This window comes from Euprymna scolopes, chromosome 7 (assembly GCF_053919585.1).
Source record: "Euprymna scolopes isolate OS-2025 chromosome 7, ASM5391958v1, whole genome shotgun sequence".
NCBI classification, from domain to species: domain Eukaryota; kingdom Metazoa; phylum Mollusca; class Cephalopoda; order Sepiida; family Sepiolidae; genus Euprymna; species Euprymna scolopes.
The window spans coordinates 92,687,801-92,709,661 of record NC_136488.1 but is presented as its reverse complement, the minus strand read 5'-3'; the positions used below and the strand labels follow the sequence as shown (position 1 = coordinate 92,709,661).

At 34.3% G+C, this 21,861-nt stretch overlaps 1 protein-coding gene across 1 annotated transcript in view; it reads right to left on the bottom strand.

Annotated features, from left to right (window-relative positions):
* Window positions 1–826: 826 nt before the first annotated feature.
* Window positions 827–21,861, bottom strand: part of LOC145279827 (uncharacterized) — a 289,465-nt gene continuing 268,430 nt past the window's right edge. The window contains exons 8-12 of the mRNA XM_080131233.1: window positions 11,105–11,234; window positions 10,362–10,503; window positions 8,624–8,838; window positions 6,706–6,927; window positions 827–1,742 (exon numbers count right to left, since the gene is read on the bottom strand). Of these exons, the coding sequence (XP_079987359.1) occupies window positions 1,594–1,742; window positions 6,706–6,927; window positions 8,624–8,838; window positions 10,362–10,503; window positions 11,105–11,234 (858 nt within the window). The 3' untranslated portion in view covers window positions 827–1,593. The remainder of the gene's footprint in view (window positions 1,743–6,705; window positions 6,928–8,623; window positions 8,839–10,361; window positions 10,504–11,104; window positions 11,235–21,861) is intronic.

Genomic DNA, 21,861 nt, shown 5'->3' with positions numbered 1-21,861 from the left:
AATAATTAGTGACGCTCTTAAAAGTGGCATAAATTTGGAAATCTGTTGGTAGCATTAATAGATATTGTATCAGTAAATTGTAGGTAGTGTGGTTTTTTGGTGGTTGGTCGTGTTTTTGACAACCCACTGCAATGATATTCCAAGAAAAAAGATACAAGAACCTTTAGTGAAAAGTCATCTTGAACATGAACATCACATGTTTTTTGAGGTTACAGTGTATCTAAATATATATTTGTGTGTGTGTTTATTAGTCAAAATTTATTTCTTACAGCATCTAGTATGTTATGAATTAAGCCACCTTTTATTGTTGATGCTATTGTTGGTGTGGACAATTAATCTTATTACATTATTATATTTGTTCAGAATTTGAATGGCGTCCATATTAGGCAGTCTCTCTCCTGAGACACATCTTCGAATTTTGTATGAGTCTCATTTTTAACTTTGTTTATATTCAGCCCCATGGAGTAAATAAGCCGTTTGTTTAGTAATATTATCTGTGCAACAACAAAAAAGCAGCTTAATATATATTATATCAGTATCACGAGATTCCAAAATCGAAGATATTACTATTGCCAATCATTTATTTCTCAAAGCAAAAATCTCAGCGTATTCACAGATCTGTTTCGTTCATAGATAAACAAATGATATACTGGATATTTCACTTATTTATATACGCTTTGTTGTTATATTTTAATAAACCTCCAGCTTTTGTTTTAAAAAAATTGGTATAGATAAAAAATAGAAAATATACTCAAAAGCGTACATTTCCACAAACCTATATATATATGTATATATATATATATATATATATATATATATATATATATATATATATATATATATATATATCAAAATTGTGTTGTGGGAGAAAAAAAGAATGACCAGAGTGATCAAAATTTGATGCATATACTGACGAAACTTCATGTGGCCTTTTGAAACCACTGGTAGTCATGCTTATTCGAATCATTATATAGTAATTATATAGCAAAATGTAATTAAAAATCCATTAAAGAAATCTGATTCAAAATTGTAGATCAGAAGATTTCATATGTGGATCATAATATATTAACATAAAAAAAACAACAGAAAACAAAATCGAAACGATCTTTTTTGAATCTTTTCATCTAATTAACTCCCTTAAATATTAACTCTGACTCACTCTGTCCACACGTGAGTAAATGTGGCCATTTTTTTTTTCCAAAAGTAAACCCAACTCTAAGGAAGTATATGAAACCATTTTTGTCAGGTCCATGGAAAACAGAACAATATGGCTGCTTGTCAACTTTCTTTTGCACATGCTTAGAGGACCCAAGAGAAATAACTTCTGTTTCATTTGGGCATGAAAGATAGTAAGTTTTGTTTTTTAAACAGAAACTTATACACTGATAAAGGAAATAAACTAAGTTATTTCCTAAATGAACTGTAGCATTAAATCAGGGTTATTCTTGGATTATCACCGATACATGCTGTCGGAAGGTGGGTGTTGACATCAAATTGACTATTACCAACCAACAGGCAAAACCTTCACATTTACAAAAAATAAAACCCTTCCAAAATATTGTCTTTCTTTAGTTCTTGAAGATGGTTTGAATTTCAAGTTGTTCCATCTGCGTAAACTGCGGACATCCGGCTACTGCAGCGGTCAACTGCTGTCAACTGGAGGAATTGGTTTTCTTCAACATTGAGACAAGGTAGTCCGATATCAAACTCTCGAGGATCCATTGTTGGAGGATCACCATAACCTGTATGAAATAAGAAAATTTTTTTTATTTGTATTTACTTACTTGCAGGAACACAAGCAAACAAATTCAGAAGTTTAAATTACTAGTAAACATACACACCCTCCAGATATTTGTCTAGTCTTTATAGTATTTTTAGGGACAGTTTTGAAAGGATCTAAGGGATCTCATTTATAGTAATCATTTTCCCATATTTTAATATGATTGTTTCTACTTACTTGCTTCCTCACGAGACATCGGTTTATAAAGTGGGGAAAATCCAGCTCCCCAAAAAGGGGCTCTCTGGATAGGAACAAAAATAAAAATTGCCTCAGTCTGGAATGATTTCTCCTCGTCTGATCGAGGTCAGAAAAGGTGAAGTGTACTATCAGAAAATATACATCACCCTGCTTTTTGCTAAAAGGCCAAGCTGTTTGATTTCTTCTTTATGCAGATGTTTTTTTTGTAAGTAATTATATGACGTCACACACATTGCCATGATTGGTGATATGTTTTAGCACAATGCTTCTGAGCTTGAAATCTTTTGTAAGCAATGAGAATGAAAGAATGTGAACTAAGGCAAGAGTGAAGTAAACCCTGGCCAAACTTAATGAACCTCGGCAAAATTGAAATGAACCTAGGCAAACATGAAGTTAGTCTACTGGACCTTTATCTCACAACGTTCCCTGAACTATGTTCAGTTTCTGTTCTGTCTCCTCTTGGATTTTCCGACCACTCTGTTGTATCAATTAAGATAAAAATGAAATATAATAAGTCCCCAGACGTACCTCTCCATTGTACAGTATATCGCTACACTATGGCTGACTGGGATAGCTTCCGTATATTTATATCGGATCTACATCTGCGTTCCATGTTTAAAAAGGATGTGTCCTCTATAGTATCAGACCTGACGGAATGGTTAATTGTAGGTATAGACGTTTGATATCCTCGAAAAAGTTCCAGCAAAAACCTAACAGCCAGCCATGATTCTTTCCAGAATGTGCTGCTGTCATTGCGCACAGAAATCACTTTTTCCACTGCTTCCAACGTAATAGATGTATGGAAACTAAAGGCGCTTTCAGGACTGCCAGCAACCATTGTAAGAAAGTAATAAAGAACACAAGAGAGTTGTATGCTCAGTCCGTCAAGTCCAAAGTAGCTGAGCAGCGGTTTGGTTCCCACCAGTTTTGGCAAATAGCAAACAGAATCCTGAATAGAAGCATGTGCTCTATCCCAACTATCATCAATGGACCTGAGGTAATCTCGTCAGCATCAGACAAAGCCAAACTCTTTGCCAAGAACTTTGCAGCTAATTCTACCCTTTGCGACCAAGGCCGCCAATCCCCAATATTTCCTTCTGTATTAGAAAACATGCTATGTGATATACATATAACTGTACGTGATGTTGCCAAGCTAATCAAAAACCTTGATTCCAGTAAAGCAACCGGCCCTGACGGTATTCCAATTATAGTACTAAAAATATTTCAACCAGAACTAGCGCCTATATTTACAAAACTGTTTAAACGTTATCTTAAGGAGAATTGCTTCCCATCACCCTGGAAAATCTCATCAGTATGCCCTGTATTTAAAAATTCAGGTGATCGCTCATCCCCCTCTCAGTACAGGCCAATAAGTCTCCTGTGCGTCATGAGTAAGTTGCTGGAATCTGTGTTAAATAGAGAAGTAATCAAGCATCTTAGCAAAAATAACCTTCTTAGTGACACACAGCAGATTTGCTTACAGTTATATCTCATAGGATTAGCAAATCTCTCGACGGAGACAACCTTTCTAGGGCAATTGCTCTTGACATATCTAAGGCCTTTGATAGGGTATGGCATGAAGGTTTACTTCACAAGATCTCTAGCTATGGTATAACTGGAAATTTCTTGTCAATTATTAAATCATTTCTTTCTGACAGGTTCATAAGAGTAGTAGTTGATGGGCAAAAATCAGAAGCTCACAGTATTAATGCTGGAGTCCCTCAGGGGTCCATCCTAGGCCCAACTCTTTTCCTGATCTACATTAATGGTCTTCCAAATCACATCCTTACATCATTTGTAGACATTTATGCTGATGACACCACCATCTATGGTAGCACATCTAAGTCAGTAAATGACCAAGTTCTCTCCGATTCTCTTTCCTCTGATCTTGAGCAGGTGGTACAATGGGGGAAGGAGTGGCTGGTTACTTTTAATGCATCTAAAACCAAGCTTCTCTCTTTACATCATCAACGTTCTGATCTCCATCTGGCATCCGTTGAAATGAATGGCTCTCGTCTTGAGGAGGCCTCAAGTTTTGACAAGCTTCTTGGCTTGACCTTTACTCCTGATTTTAAATGGAACAGATACATCAAATCTGTTGCCAAGGCCGCTGGAAAAATGGTGGGATACTTCTATCGATCCAGTAGATATCTCACTGCTGATGCAATTCTCTATCTATATAAGAGCCAGGTACGTCCAAGGATGGAATACTGTTGCCACATCTGGGCAGGAGCTGCTAGAAAGGACTTGTTCTGCCTTGATAGTGTTCAAAATAGACTTCGTAGCCTCGTAGATGTCCTTTTCTCTTCCCTGCAACATATATCTCACAGAAGAGATTTTGCGAGTTTGTCTCTACTGTATCGTTATTTTCATGGAAAGTGTTCATCTGAGCTTCAGTCTATGGTCCCCCCTCATCAAACTTTCACAAGAAACACCCGTCTATCTAAAAACACTATCAATAATTCCCCCCAATCTTTATCTGTGCCTAAACCTAGATGTGGATTCCATGAACAAAGCTTCTTTCTTAGAACTGCACGCCTGTGGAATTGTCTTCCGTTTTTCTGCTTTCCAGCTGACTACAATTTGGTTATCTTCAAGTCTAATGCAAACAAGTTCTTGATGAGCCGTTCCACTTGTTAACAAATTTACCGAATTTCCATTACTAACGATTACTATATTGTCCAATTTCTACTGTACACTCTTTAACCCTTATCCTCGATTGGCCGCTTGGCCTTGATAAGTGGTTATGCCTATGTAAAAAAAAAAGAAAAAAGAAAAACAAACTTAATCACAAAGTGAAATGAATCTAGGCAAAAGTAAATGAACTCAGGCAAAATTGAAATGAATCTAAGCATGTATGAAGTGAGTCCAGGCAAAAGTTAATACAACCTCGGCAAAAGTGAAAAGAACCTAGGCAAAAATGAATTGAATCCAGACAAGTGAACAAGAGCAGAAACGAAATGATGAAATTTATCTAGGCAAATGTTAAGTGAATTCAGACAAAAGTAAAATGAACCTAAGTACAAATAAAATGAATCTGGGCAAAGTGAAGTGAACCTAGGCAAAACTGAAATGAACTTCGGTAAAAGTGAAGTGAACCTAGACGAATGTAAAGAGAACCTAGAAAAAGTTAAATGAATCTAGGTAAAAGTGAAGTGAACCCAAGCCAAAAAAAAAAAAAATAAAATAAAAATTGGAATTGCCTTCTACAAGCAAAATCGAATATCACTAGAGTAGTAATACTATTTAACCTAGTTGAAGATAAAAGAGAGAAAAGTTAAATATAACTGCCTTTATGTTGTGTTATGCCTACTTTATGGATAATAATGAACTCTTTCATTTGCTATAAAGACCGGGAGAATATGTCTCTTGACCTTAGCATACCCGTTATGCATGAGTCATGCACATTGGCAGTCGGACTGACGTATAACCACACTCTTTATTTGTTGTATTTGTTTTACTATCTAATATATTATATTTCCACTAATTACATTGTATCTTTCTTCTGAACCCTTACTGATCCACAACATGTGTGAAAAACAAAAAAACAAAACTTTCTTGCAAAAAAAAAAAAAAAAAATTATAAATGTTTTCATTATATTTTCCTCATCAAAAATCAAGATAAAAAAAAAATTGCATGTTTTTTCTCTTGCTTTAAATGTGTCTTAATTTTTTTTTACTTTGTTTGATAGCATTGCCCTGTTTTGATTTTGAGACTGGGATATTTCTATTCAACATGTTCTGACTGTTTATGCAAACAACCAGAAGATGCTGATGAAGAATTGTTTTTAGCATGGGTTAAAACTGTACCAGTTCTGTCTTAATGATAAAAAGGACATTGTTTTGCTCTGCAGCTTTCATGTTCTTGCTATAGATTTATTGCTTTGTTTTTAGAAATACAACTGCACTGCATTATATACACTATACTGGATACATGAGTATGATATACATTTCTCCATCCCTGCTCCTGTAGGGAGAACGTAAGTGGATCTCCAAAAAGGATTTTATTTTGATGTCTTTTGACATATACCGAAGTAAGTGCTAAGTGATTGGCCTGTCGATTATTAAAATGGCTGGGCGTATCAATACACTTTGTTGGACTAATTCTTTGAAGGTCGTCCATGCAAGTATTTTCCTCCTACACAAACAGTTGGTACTCAGGAATTTGTACAATTCAAATGTCCTATGGTTAGTTCTACCCACCTTATCAGCCAACAATGATAAACGTGCTAGGGAGCATGGTGCCATAAAATTTGTAAAGTTTATTATTAACTATCTTGATCTATTTCATTTCTTCAATCCAAATGAAAAGATATTTTTTAATAACATAACAATGCTGTTATATTTCTTCTTTGCGTCAGAAAGACATTTAGTTTAACTACTTTTAACACGAATCTAGCAATGTTATTGATCGACACAAAAATCTTTTGTTCTGTTCGTCATGGATATCGACTCACCTTCACTTCATTTATTCTAACTGACCATCTTTACTGAAAACTCTAATTCCATTCACACTGCTAACCAAAGAGAAATATTTGCTGTGCCTCATTCCGGACTTCCTGCCCAGGATGTTGTATCCTGAACAGCACAATTTCTATTCTTAAATTTCTAGTAGAATTTTGTTTTTACTTAGTTTATCTTCATGAAAAAAAAAAAAAAAAAAAAAAATCTTGGTTTTTTAACACATGCCTTGAAATCTGAAAAGGGAAAGACAACTCTGTAATTACCAGAATAATTTGAGATAGCCCTCTGCATGTCTTCCAGCGGAATGGTGGGCATTGTCTCTTCAAAAGTTGGAATCTGGAAGATGTTTCTCTGTCCCATATTTTGGAAGTTTGATGCTGTCATTTTGTAGTTGAGAGTTCCGAATCCAGGATAGGCAGCTCCTCCACTTGTCATTCGGGTCATAGCTGGACCGCATGCATCTTGGCTGTAATTGCCTTGATTATCTGAAACATAGAATGATATGCAAAATACATTAATTAGATTAACTTTGATCTGATTGATACACACATTTATAGGATAATATTGTAGCTCCCAAAGAGTTCTATATCTCCCTAGAATATGTCTCCAGCAAAGAAAGTATTGGGAGAGGAAGTGTTAGATTGGCCAGTATTAGGCAAACTCACATCCCAAACACCAGAAAAACACACAAAACAAGTCCAACCAAAGAAAACGGCCCAACTTGGGGAACTCAGCAACAAAACACCCCAGATGACTATCGAAAGCTCTTTCAATAATACATTTCCATACCCCTTGCAATATTAATATCTGGTTTGAGAGATGAAGAAAATGAACATACAGTCAATTTGAACAATACATTTAGCTAATGACATGAAAATGAATAAAAATAACTGTAAACTAGCCTACAAATCTACAAACTGCGGCCCACAGGCCAGATCCAACCCGACAAATGCGCACAAACCCAAGTTTAAAAGTTAAGGTAAGTACAATCGAAATAAAATGTGTAAAAAAAGTGTGTTGTTTTTCTTTTTGTTCAGAAAATGATTAAAAAGAATGAGGTTTTGGAGAACCCGTTTCAGTAAAAAGGAAACCTAATGAGCAAAACCGTATGAAACACGTCCAGGTCATTTTTTTTTTTTATTTTATCTCTAAAATGTCAGCAATATGCCTCCCCACCCCGTTTGAAAACTTTGGAGACCCCTAGCCTAATAAATAAACAGTATTTATAATTATAAACTGTTCTGTTTAGGGAATTAATTTTATTAGCTCTGGGACGGGTATTCTTCTAGTTTATTTATATAACAAATGTGTGTATTTATGAAGGTTGATGGCAATGCAATTGGAATGACGAAAGAAAGTACGACCATCAACGACAATGTCTGGCATAGGAATCTTCATAAAATCTATTTATTTTTCAAAAAATCTTCCACATATCAAATCAGTATCTGGGATGGTGTAAAATCTCTATACATCTAAAACAGTAGATGTATGTGTGTGTGTCTATTTGTCTGTGTTTTTATGTGTATATATTTAACCGATAAACTCTTAAACTACTGTTCAAATAACACTGAAATTAGCAGAAAATAGTAATCATGGTTGATAACAAGTAAAATCTTTGTTTGGATGGATGAATAACGTGTACGGACATATATCAGCAAGTTGAAATGCAAACTGTTCATTTCAACTTGCCAAAATATTTTCACTTCTTTTTGCAAATGCCCAAATTCAATCCATTTTTGCAGGTTATTTAATATTAAACCTTTCTTATCTATCTCTCGATAGCTACGTTACTGGGAGATGTGGCTGGAGTGCTAAATGTTTTGGTTTCGATTCTAACAGATGGCACCCAAATTGTTGTTTTTAAACTTTTGAAATCACAATTATTAAGTACAAGATAAGATTCAATAGAGAATTGGCTTTGTAATAATAAATACGAAATGTGCATGCATTAAAATATATTAAGGTGTAGCCCCCCCTCCTCTTAATCTTTAATAACCCTCCTTTTCTAAAAATTCCTCTTTGAGAAAGGAAAATTTTCTTCAAAAATTATTGCTCAAACACTAAATTCAACTGAAGACCATAAGCTAACGATCACGGCCTGTGCAACAGAGACACACAAACCCAAGTTCACAAACTAAGGTTAGTAAAATCGAAATAAAAGGGGAAATATGCTTTATTGACCTGCCATATGCGATCCTTGCAAGAAAGCAGGAGTATAAAGGCTTGACTGTTGATTTGTCGATTGATAGGAAAGATGGGGTGCCATGTTTGATCGAAAGTTGTTTGGTAATTGTGAAGTAGAAGCAGTCTGCACCCCTGGATGACGGGGAGTTATTGGAGGCAAAGGCAGTCTGGGACTAATCAGAGATGTTGCCGGTGCTGGGTTACCATTAAGGCTGCAAATAAAATTACAAAAAAAAAAAAAATAAAATACAAAAAACAAAGTGAAATAATATTTAAAAAATAAAGTTTTAATACTGTTAAAATATAAAATCAACAATAACAAATTCATAAAAAATTATATTTAATATTAATTTACTGTATAAATAAAATGCATTAATTAAAACAGGAAAAAAATAACTTAAAATTATTTCAATTTTGTAGTCAGACTTGAACTTCGATTGTTCAAACCAGTTAATTATATATATATATATATATATATATATATATATATATATATATATATATATATATATATATATATATATATAGTATAACTTTTAAATAAATAATTTGTATTTTGGCTCTCGCATTCTTATATTTAAGCACATTATTGATTATTGATGAGAAATCATTTTTGAAACCAAATTAGATGGTAGAAGATTTGTTTTATTTTTTCCAATATATGAAAACAACATAAGTCTTCATCAGTGAGTTATAGACATTGTTTTTTCCTTGTTTTCTTCATTGTTGAGCTATAATAATGAACTTAGAAGATAATAGATCTCTCCTTGTGTTAAATTCATACGGTTGTTAATGTCTTGATTTGTGCAGAAAAAACGCTGGACTTGCTTGTACATCAAATTTGGAAAATTCAGAAGTTGAAATCTCGTCCACATTTCGACCATGACCAGAATATTTAAACGTTAATATAAAATTATATAATATACAAGATGCAAGATTTTATTAGCTACTTCCCTTATTTTGTTTTCACATTCCATGAACAATGTTTTTGACAAAGGGGAAAGAATTACTGTTTTCTGAGTCGGAATCTATACATCTAACTGTAATTGTTGGATAGTTTTTGACCTTGAAGTAGTATTTTTATAACTCCTTACATCAAGTGGCTTCAAGTCCTTTTGGGGCGATTTCCATAAAAATAGTGAGTTTCTATGATAAACAGGATAGAAGTTATCGCTAAAAGTGTGATTTTCACTTTTGCAATATTTTTTATTTATTGAGGCGTATGATTAAAGAAAATTGGAAAGTTCTATTTATAGACACTGACCAATCAAATGGAGCCACACTCTGCTAGCAACCAATCAGAATCACTCAATAAAACAGACTGTATATTTCAGAATTCCCACACATAATTTTTCGTGTCCACACCAGAAGGAATCTTGCTCTTTGTCTGCAAAACATTTACAGTTCAATTCATACATATTAGCTCCTCACTGATACAGATTAGCTACCTACTGAAAACTATTTTTCATCTTGGGACTTATACAGATTAGCAACCCATAGAAAACTCTTCTAAAATTAAACATGACTTTCAATTCAAAATTCAGATTTTCTCTGACCTTGATTTTTGACTTAGTTAGATCTTAACGAATATTTTGACTACATTTGGTGACAATTGGTCAAGCTATGTGGACATTAGACTATACACAATCAAACATGGTTAAAAACCAACCAGCCAACAAACTCAACTGAAAACATAACTCCGTAAATGGAAGTAATAAACTAAATTGAGAAATACCTTTCATTCTGCTCTTCAAGGAAAGGCAAAGTATTAGAATTCATCGGGCTCCCTTGGAGTGTGGCTGGGGACTGGAGATTATTCACATTGTTTGTAGAGGTTGTGCCACTTTGACTAGAAAGACTACCAGAAAAACCAATTCCTACAAAAAAAAATCAAAAACAGAAGTTAAGCAATGTCAAGTCTGGCCAGTACTAAATGAGTGACCATTTGCGAAAATCAGATGCTGTATGGCACAAAAATTACTTCAAATTAATCTCAAAATCAACTGTGTATAAAACGTATAGTTTTGCCATCCAATGACCCAACAGTGGTTGACATGCTGTAAAACCTGGTGAAAATAATAGCAACAATAAAACAACACTAGAGGGATATCAACCCTAAGATAACTAACAAAACAAATACAGTATTTACAATGTTTTTTAGTGCTTGATTTTCAAGGTACGGTTTAAATGTGAACATAACATATTGAAGCTTATAATATATAATACTGATCACAGTTATATCCCATTCCGTCCGTGAAACATACAAGATATACAGAGTTTTAGTATTATATAGATGACACTGATCACGGAAGGGGATATTCAAATATTGGAATAAGGATTCTAGACATAAGGTTTGATATCATTTATATGCCGATATGCTTCATGGTCGACATAAAGTGGTACAAAACTGTTCAGTTTAGGAAATAACTTTTACCCACCCTAAGATGGGTATTCATTTAATGTATATATAAAACCAACCTGGGTACATATCTGTGGCAGCAAGTGAACCGTTGCTCTCTGTGTCCATTGGAGAATCGTCTGGCCTAATTTGTTGGATGGATAAACAAGTGGTCAACATTTCCGGGCTGAATTCTTCTTTGCATCGTACCTGGAATTAGATCAGTATATAAGTACAATTAATGTTCATTTGACTGAAAAGTTTCATTTTTTTTGTTGCTTTTTTATTATCACCCAGAAAGTGTGTCAAAAAGATATACTAGACAAAAAGGAGGTGAAATTTAACAGACATAATTACAAAAAGAAAAGTCTGCTTTCATAGTCTCTGAGAATAAACATGTTTTGTTGGTTTGCTTGTTTTGTTTTACGGCATATCAACCCATTTTGGTTTTAATTCCAAATCCTATCATTTTTGGTAAAAAGTTTCATGCTTCAAATTCTTTATATCTTCAAATATTTATTCATGGTGTTTGGTTTGGTTGTTTTGTTTTATGACATATAAAGCCTTTTCGTTTTATTTAATACCAAAATCCGATAATTTTGGTAAAAGTTTTTATGCTTCAAATGCTTTATATCTTCAAATATTTATTGATGTTGCTTGGTTTGGTTGTTTTGTTTCAGGTATATCAACTCTTTTTAAGTTAATTCCAAACCCGGTCATTTTGGTAAAAAGTTTTATGCTTCAAGTTCTTTATATCTTTAAATATTCATTCATGGCGTCGAGAATAGACATGAATTGCTAGAGTAAATATGGAAAATCTTAAGTATGTAAAATAATATACAACTTACTTGTACAGAGAAAGTGTTATATTGAACTAGTTCACTGTCTAGGAGTTCTATCACAATGCTCAGTGGTGATTTCCATATTGACCATGGAAAGCCGAATTGGGTGGTCATCCATTGGCCTTATGGTATGTAAACATATATAAACAGAAAGCTTAGCCAGATCCGTCTGGTCCAGCTCCAGTTCAAAACCATGCAAGAACATAGCCAGAGACAATGCCTCAATTTTCAGTCTTGCACAATACATGCGCAAGCTTTTTATTTATTTCTTTTTGTATATTTTTTTTACTCCTTTTCACACGAAACAAGGCATATCACTACTTGACTGTAAGGATTTGGGATTATGTCTTAGAGAGGATAGTAGGGAGTTGAGTAGCGAGATGTCTGTTCACATTACATCTAAACTTCTGCATGTCAGTACAGTAAAGGAAGCAAGAAATAGAGAGGTAATTCCAAAGTCTAGCAGTCAGAGGGAAATAACTATTAGATTAGAAAGCTTTCCAGCATCTAGGGACATTAACAGTGAAGGGGGGTGATTATGCTGCTTGTCAGGTTTGTCAGGAGTATATGCTATGCGTTCATCAGAGCACAGGTCATTAAAGTACTTGTAGAACACACACAGGAATGCAACATTGCAGCGATGGGACAGAGGTTGGAACTTGGCCGATAGTGTGGGACCTATTATATTTGAGACTCTTTTTTTAGATCGTATAAAAGTGAGAGACTAGCAATAGATGCACCAGCCCAGATGTAGCAACAACACTCTATGAATGGGTGAATTGCAACTTTGTAAAGATGTAGGCTACCCTCTGGTGTGAGTAATTTTTTAGTATGGCAGGGGGCGCTCACTTTCTTTTTATATTTTGAGGATAACTTGAAATTAATTCAAGCGACACGTAACTAACAGGAATCTTAAGGAGATATCAACCATACCAGTTATCATAGGTGCCACAGGGTATATGAAGAAGAACCTGAAGTCCTACCTAACTAATATTCCTGATGAACCAAGTGCAAAAGAGATCCAGACAATTGCACTTAAGGGAACAGCGTGGATACTAAAAAGAACTCTCGGTTGGTTTCAATAAAAAACAGGGCAATGTTGGCAGCTGGTCTGACTGTCTCATACGCAGCATTACAATCTTCAAAGGAAGAAAAATTAAAAAAAAAAAAAAAAAAGCAAGCAACTGTAAAACGAAGTGTATTTACATGCTTCCCACTGCAGCAAAGTTACACATAGCGACAGTTTATAGTGGGGAATCCAGTTACCTTCAATATGAGGCTCTTGAATGGCTGCCAAATTTGCTGTGATTGGACTCATCGGAATTTCTGGTAGGGGTACTTCAGACGACCGGCAAAAACGCCTTTTTTTGAAGAAGGAAGTAATGTCTGAGAAGAAAGTTCCTTAGACTTAAACAAGATAATATTACAAGATACGCACTTATTATTTGTGTTCAATGGATATATGTGTGTGTGTGTGTGTGTGTGTGTGTGTGTGTGCATGTATGTATGTATATATATATGTGTGTGTGTGTGTGTGTGTGTGTGTGTGTGTGTGTACGCGTATATATTAAAAGAAATTCTAAAATGCTTTCGGATTACAAATTGTATAATACTGTAAATCTAAAGTCCAGATAAATATTAGTATCAATATCTATAGGACAATCCCAAGCAGATAAAGAAAGCTCAATATACGAAATAGGGCAATAATATAAATGGAAATTTTGAATTTAATTATGTAAAAATTCACAACAAAATTTATTGTTTGACAAGGAATACAAAAAAATTAAAATTTTTCTCTTAATCCACGATTTTTCAAAGAATGGTTTCTCACTTCAGAGGAAATGTTATTAGCAAAATGCATATAGGTAATTATAAGTTTTGCTTATTAGCACATAACTTGAAAATTAAATGTATGAATTAATTGGATGAAAAGGATATTCCATTGTTGAATGAATGAGGATACAGAAACAGTTGTAAAACATTTCCTCCGATGAGACGATCCATTTATTGAAAATCCATGGATTAAGGAAAAGCACTTTAAATTTTTACATTCCTTGTCAAACAATAAATTTTGTTGTGAATTAATTTACATAATTCAATTCAAAATTTCCATATTTTTATTTAGCGATTATGCAAAACTCGCTGTCCGTTTGTTTATAAACAAAGTAGTAACTTGAGTACTATTAAGCGATGGACAAAGGTTTATTTAATAGACATTTGATGAATCATTTACGAGTACCAATCCATGGTCCTGTGGTTAGAGATGCCGACTGTCAACGTGATGGTTGTAGGTCCAATCTGCAGCGAGGGAAAGGTGCTAGTCTAGCCGCAGTGTTGTGTTATGATACAATGAAACAGTACTGTATGACTATGTGGATGACTATATATATATATATATATATATATATATATATATATATATATATATATATATATATTCACACTAGCCTGGATGCCCGGTGTTGTCCAGATGTTTGTAGATGCGTGTTGAGCAAAAAAAAAAAAAAAAAAAAAAAAAAAAAAAAAAATAAATAAATAAATAAATAAAAAAGTTGTAGTAGGCAGGCAGAAAAGAAAGTAAGGGTGTGGGTTCAGCAAAAAAAAAGAAAAAGAAAAAAGGAAAACTGTGAGCGCAAAAAAAAAAAGTGGCAGGCAGGCTCGAACCTGTACCGCGAAGGATGAAAAGAAAGTGAAAAAAAAAACGTGGCATGTTAGCTGTTGCGCCCATCGCCAAACCTGAAGTGACGTAGGTTTAAATTAAGGCTAGTCAATCGAAAAGAGGGAGAACTTTCGAAAATATCGGCGAAAAAAGCGACCCCTCCTTGTAGAAAAGTGCCCAGTTGAGGGTGAAGGAATTAATATTTTTTGCCAATTTTTCAATATTTGTCGTCCGAAGGGTCGGGCTTCAAACAGATACTGATTTCGTGAAATCCGTCGCCTCTATCGAAAGTTTTAAGCATACATACATACATACATACATACATACATACATACATTTGAACAGACAGGTGAGATTTATATTATAGAAGATGAATGAAAAAAACACGGCGTTATAAAATGATGTCGCTTCTCGTGGATGATGAATACAATTAATTTTTTTGGGAAAAGTGCCTCTATATTCTATAATAAGTAAGAATTAAAAAAAAATATTTTTATTCTTATAATTTTGTGAATTTTTAAAAATGTTCAATTTTTTAATGAATATTTTTTCTGCATATGCCTTTATTCCAAGGAAAAATATTGTTTGTTTTTTTTCGAGGAACACATATCTGTCTCTGATGAGTTGTTTGGTGAATTTCCGTCATTCGACGAAACACGTGTAAGACGTATTACATTAACATATGAATAAAATATTATGAGTGTGAATAAAATATATCTCCAGGTTTTGAAATGATAAATAATGATATATATGATAATTACAAATGATTGGGAGATTTGAACCCAGTCTCAAAGTTACTCTTGACTCCATAGGCTAGCATTCTACTTCAAGGCTACCGGCAACTAACACAAAAATTGAGGGAAATTAAGTATCTGTAAACACATATTAAAGACGCAGAGAATATTCAACAACTGAAGTCAGAATGTTGCATTTGCCCTAAAGTTAGCCGATTTTTCTTAATTCTCAAAATTGGTCTTAACTTTAATTTATTAATTACTAGCGGGGGTACCCGGCGTTGCCCGGGTGTTTGGAGGTGTGTGTGCTCTTAAATAAAAAAGAAGCCCGAGGGGGGGGGGTAGGGTCGAACCCGAAGCCCTGAGGCGAAGTTTGAAAATAAAATGTGAAAAAAAACATGAACCGTTCGGCCAGCTAGAATGAGTTACTGAAAGATGTTTGAATTGATTTAAGTAAGAACCAAATTGACAGGTGCCCGCACGGAAGGCGTAGAGTGTGACGACGACGACGACGACGACGACGACGACGACGACGACGACGACGACGTAAGCAATAGCTATTCAGCAAATGAGGTCAATGACCAGGTTATAAGCGAAGTAAAAAGAAAACATAAAAACGAACGTTAAAACTAAAGCGGGGGGAGGGTAATCAAAACATCGAAAAAAAACACAAAAAAACTAACGTAAGGCAAGCGAACGATGTTAAATGTAAAAATCGAAAAACATAAAAGAAAACAGAAAAACGAACGTTAAAACTAAAAAAAAAACACGTGAAAAATGGCTTAAATAAGCCTGTTTCGATATTAAAATTAAAAAAATTGGTGGGTACGAAGTAACCCCCCCCAGAAAAACGAACGTTACGTGAAAAATGGCTTAAATAACACTGGTTCAATATTTAAATTAAAAAAATCGAAAAAAAGACATCTCACACCACGATTCAAACCCAAAACGTTTAGATAACGAAACAACGTGCTAACCAACTGAGCTGACACGACATACGTGAAATTTAGTCAGTCCTTCAACTATTTAAAGTAAATCAAGTCATGACGTCATCTGACGCATGCGTAGAACCGGTCGTCGTCACAAGGGACGGTTTTTGTTGACCCCCCCTGTCGAAAATTGTCGATTTCGGGGTGAAAAGTGAACGTTTTTGGCCAATTTTTCGATATTTTTCGGGCGAAGGATGAAGCTTCAATATGATACCGCGTTTGTGAATTTTCGTTGTGGCTGTCGAAAGAAAGTTTTTAGCGGACACAGAAACACACACACAAACATACAAACATACATACATGCATACACACATTTTCGATTTTATATATAGACTAGCGGGGATACCTGGCGTTGCCCGGGTGTTTGTAGGTGTGTATGGTGTTAAATAAAAAAGAAATCGGGGGGGGGGGGCGGTAGGATCGAACCCGAAGCCCTGAGGCGAAGTTTGAAAATAACATCGGCCAGCCAGAATGAGTTAGTGAAAGATGTTTGAATTTATTTAAGTAAGAACCAAATTGACAGGTGCGCGCCCGGAAGTTGTCGAGCGTTACGACGACGACGACAACGACGATGACGACGACGACGTCAATGACCAGGTTTGTTTGTTATAAGCGAAGTAAAAAAAGAAAACAATGTTAAAACTTAAGTGGGGGGGTTAATCAAAACATCGAAAAAAAAACTAACGTAAGGCAAACGAACGATGAAAACAGAAAAACCAACACGTGAAAAATGGCTTAAATAAGCCTGTTTCGATATTAAAATTTAAAAAATCGGTGGGTACCCGGGTATTTTGGGTGTGTGGTCGAGGGTGGATAAGCGAAGTAAAAAAAAAAAAAAACCCAGAGAAACGATCGTTATGTGAAAAATGGCTTAAATAACACTGGTTCAATATTTAAATTTAAAAAATCGGAAAAAAAGACATCTCACACCACGATTCGAACCTAAAACTTTTAGATAATGAACCAACGCGTTAACCAACTGAGCTAACGCGACGTACATGAAATTCAGTTTTTCAACTATTTAAAGTAAACCAGGTCATGACGTCATCTGACACATGCGTAGAACCGGTCGTCGTCACGAGAAGACCGTTTTTGTTGACCCCCCCCGTCGAAAATTGTCGATTTTGTGATGAAAAATTAACGTTTTTGGCCAATTTTTCGATATTTTTCGAGCGAAGGCTGGAGCTTCAATAGGATACAAAGTTTGTGAATTTTTGTTCTGTCTGTCGAAAGGTTTTAGCAGACACACACAAACACACATACATACATACAAACATGCACACATTTTCGCTTTTATATATATAGATTAATATACATATATATATATCTATAATATTTATGTATATTTATATCCATAATATTAAAAAAATATTGACAGTTACTTTTGAGAGAGAGAAAGAGAGAGAGAGAGAGAGAGAGAGAGAGAGAGAGAGAGAGAGAGAGAGAGAGAGAGAGAGAGAGCATCATTATTGGGAAGGTAGGAAATGAAAAATAAATCTGAAAAAACTTAAACAGTGAAAGAAAATGAGAGAATGCAATAATCAGAGAGAAAAAAAAGAGAAAATGAAAAGATAAGAAATAAAAATATTTAAATAAAGAAGAGAGAAATAGAAAGCATGAGTTAATTAGATAGAAAGAAAAAAGAGAAAGAGAGAGGATAGAGAGAACATTAGTCAGAAGGAAATATGAAGAGGGAGAGAGAGAGAGAGAGAGAGAGAGAGAGAGAGAGAGCATAGAGTGAGAGAAAGAGGACACCACAAGAAGGTGGAGAAAGAAAGTGTTTGTCATAGTAAGAAAGAGAGAATTAGAATATAATATTGAAAGAAAAAAAATAGAATTTCGTGTTTTTTGTTTTACGGCACATCGATCCTTTTAAGGTTATTTGACGCGGTCATTTGATAAGAGAAAGAGAGAAGAGAGGAAGAGAATCGAAGAGGGAGAGAAAGAGGAAAAGAGAGGGAGAGAGGAGAGAGAGAGAGAGAGAGAGAGAGAGAGAGAAGGGTGGAGGGTAAATTTCAAGAAAATAGAAAAGAAATAATGACAATAAAGGAAAACCAAAAAGAAAATGCATAAATAGATGAAAAGACAAAAAGAAAATAAAGAGAGAGAGAGAGAGAGAGAGAGAGAGAGAGAGAGAGAGAGAGAGAGAGAGAGAGGGTGAGGGAGAAAGCAATATAGATAGATAGATAGATGGAGATATATATATATATATATATATATATATATATATATATATATATATATATATATATATATAGAGAGAGAGAGAGAGAGAGAGAGAATGATGCGAATACCAGAAAAGACGAGAACGACAGAAAAGAAAAGAGAGGAAGGAAAGAAAGAAAAGAAAGAAAGTACAATGCTGCGAGAGATAGAGAGCATAAAAAGAGAAAAAGAAAATAAAGATAAGAAAATAAAGAAAGGTCAAAAAAGGAAAGGAAGAAAACCTGAAGGAGATAGACATGACATCGGAACGAGAAAAATAGAAATCATACAAAACAAAAGCAAAAAAAAAAAAAAAAAAAAGAAACAAAAAAATAAAAAAAGAACAAACCAAAACAAAAACAAACTAAAACTAACAAAACAAAAATGAACACACAAAAACAAAACAAAACAAAACAAAAATAAGCAAGTGTTGCCAGTTTACGCTTAATCTTCAGCGATTGGACAATAAACCAAGATGGCCGACTTAATTAGCCAAAAGGAGAAGAAGAGATACACCGCCCCTGAATTTACAGCCATTAAAACAAGAAATAGACTATGACGAGTAATTAAACAAGAACAGTATAAAGCCACCGTTCGTCTGTTTCAAGTAGGTCTGTGTTTACCTATGTGGCCATTTGTCCGTCTGTTAACACCTGTGGTCTGCCAGTCGTCCATCCGAACTGGTCGGCAAGGAAGCTGATAAGTAGATCTGGTTTATGTCACGTTGCTTCCAAGATGGAGTAATCAACAATTAACTATTTATCAATCAAGCAGGTTTATGCTGTGTGATCCGACATAAATCAGCTACTATTCCACCCCTAACACAGTTCTCAATCCAGGGAATATCAACTGAAGTAGCTTATGAGGCAGATCAACAAATACTAGAAGAATACTCGTCCCAGAATGGGTAAAATTAATTTCTCAAAGAAAATCGTATATATAGAGAAATATGAAAAGTTTCTAATTACTCGATACCGCAAGTTCCCTGCCTTGACAGATTGAATGTTTTCTGAGGCTTACTATGTTTGTGAATAAAATATATTTTAAATATGTAAATTCAAATATGACTGTCATGGAGTTATTCGGCTCCAGGACTCAAATTGTTCGACTAGTGGTACATTTATGTAAGTCACACTGATGATAAGTCTGGAGATAATAAATATTTATTAATAAAACAAAAACAAAAACAAAAACAAACACACACACACACACACACACACACACACACACACACACACACACACACACACACACACACACACACACACACACTTGAGATTTTCATTAGAAATTGTTTCATCCTTTTCTTATTAATACTATATATATATATATATATATATATATATATATATATATATATATATATGATTGTATCGCTGTAGTTTCTAAGATGTGAATACACTGAAACACCAGTGTTTATCTAATAGTGTCCAATGACAAGCACATCGTGATTATAAACATATACGCCCATATGTAGGCAATAATATTTATATAAATAAAGATTATATATATATATATATATACATATATATATATATATATATATATATATATATATATATATATATATAATCATGAGAATAATGGAAATAGTATTCCGACAAAATAGAGAAATAAAAAGGAACAAACGCAGTTATGTGTGTCCATCAACGTTTCGTCTTTATTTCGGAAGTCTCGAAATAAAGGCGAAACGTTGATGAACACATAACTCGGTTTGTTCCTTTATATATATTATATATAGTGTATCACAAAAGTGAGTACACCCATAACATTTCTGCAGATATTTAAGTATATCTCTTCATAGGACAATACTGACAAAATGACACATTAACACAATTAAAAGTAGTTTGTGTGCAACATATATCTGAATTAATTTTTTTTCTACTCAAAATAACTCCAAATATAACCATTAAAAGCTAAACCCCTGCTTACAAAAAGTGAGTACACTCCTAATAAAATACACCCCTAAATGTCAAAATTGAGTATTGCTTACAATTTTCCCTTCAAAATACCAAGTGACTCATTACTGTTACTAGGCCCATGTGTGTATAGGGAGCGAATGTGTTCAAATTTGTAATACAGCTCTTACACTCTCATACTGGTTGGTGAAAGTTCCAACATGTCACCACATGGCAAAGTACTCTCCGAGGATCGTAAAAGACGTGTTGTTGGGCTACATGAAGATGGTCAAAGCTACAAGAAGATTGCCAACACCCTGAAACTGAGCCGCAGCACAGTGGCTAAGAACATTCAGTATTTTAAAAGAGCAAGGTTCACTCAGAACAGGCCTCCAATAATCTGTCCAAAGAAGCTCAATGGATCTATTTTATAATAGCAGAGTATATATAGTACAAATATTTTGCTGAAATTCAAAGACTCACATCATTTTTATAACTTTCGTTTATTACAGCCGTTTCGTTAACAGGTGGACAATTTCATGATTTTATGTTTCCATAGAAATTTTCCAACCTATCAACTCACCAGATACGATTTCCTTCCGATGTTATTTAACATAAAGTTGTTTTGTACATGATAAATCTGGTACATTATTTTTTAAAAATTCTATGACTGACCTGTAGCAACATGGTCTTGGACTCCACCCCCCCCAAAAAAACGTACCAGGTTTATGATGTACAAAACAACTTTATGTTTATGCCAACACTGATGGCCGCTATAGTGACTGTCAGCTGCAAAGGCAGCCAGTGCCCACCAGTATCCGCAAATAATCGCCCCAAATCAATACTAATCGCCAGTAACTTCCAGTGATGACAGTGACAGACAGTGATTTCCGCTAACTGCCACTGCCAGACAATGTCCGATAGTGGAAGCCAGATGATTTAATTTTGGCCTCGGTCGCCAGTGCCAGCTATTTTTCACGGCTGACAACCGTAGTTGTTTTCTGTTCTGTATTTGTGTAATACTTCCACCGGGCAATGCCGATACACATATCCTGCTAGCATAAAAATAATTTTGTAAAATCAACAGTGATCATAGTGAAATGTCGATTGCAATGTATTGTGGACTAAGTCATTTAGGAGAGGGATGTGAAGTTCATTTCGGCGCACCGCAATGGATCTCTGTCTGGATCAGGCAATCAATTGATTCGATTGAAAAAATAGGCGATTTCACTGATTTCGATGGCAATACAAGTATTGGAAGTGTGAAACGTTTGTCATTAAATCTCGGGAAATGTTGGGTTTCTCTGCTAATATATATATATATATATATATATATATATATATATATATATATATATATATATATATATATATATATATATATATATATATATGTAGTGGGTAGCAAAAATATTTGGTACATTAGTATTCTTCGTATTTCCCAAAAAATATCAAGTTAATTTGAATGAAATTTACACTCAATCTTTCAACAGATATTATCTATCTAAAA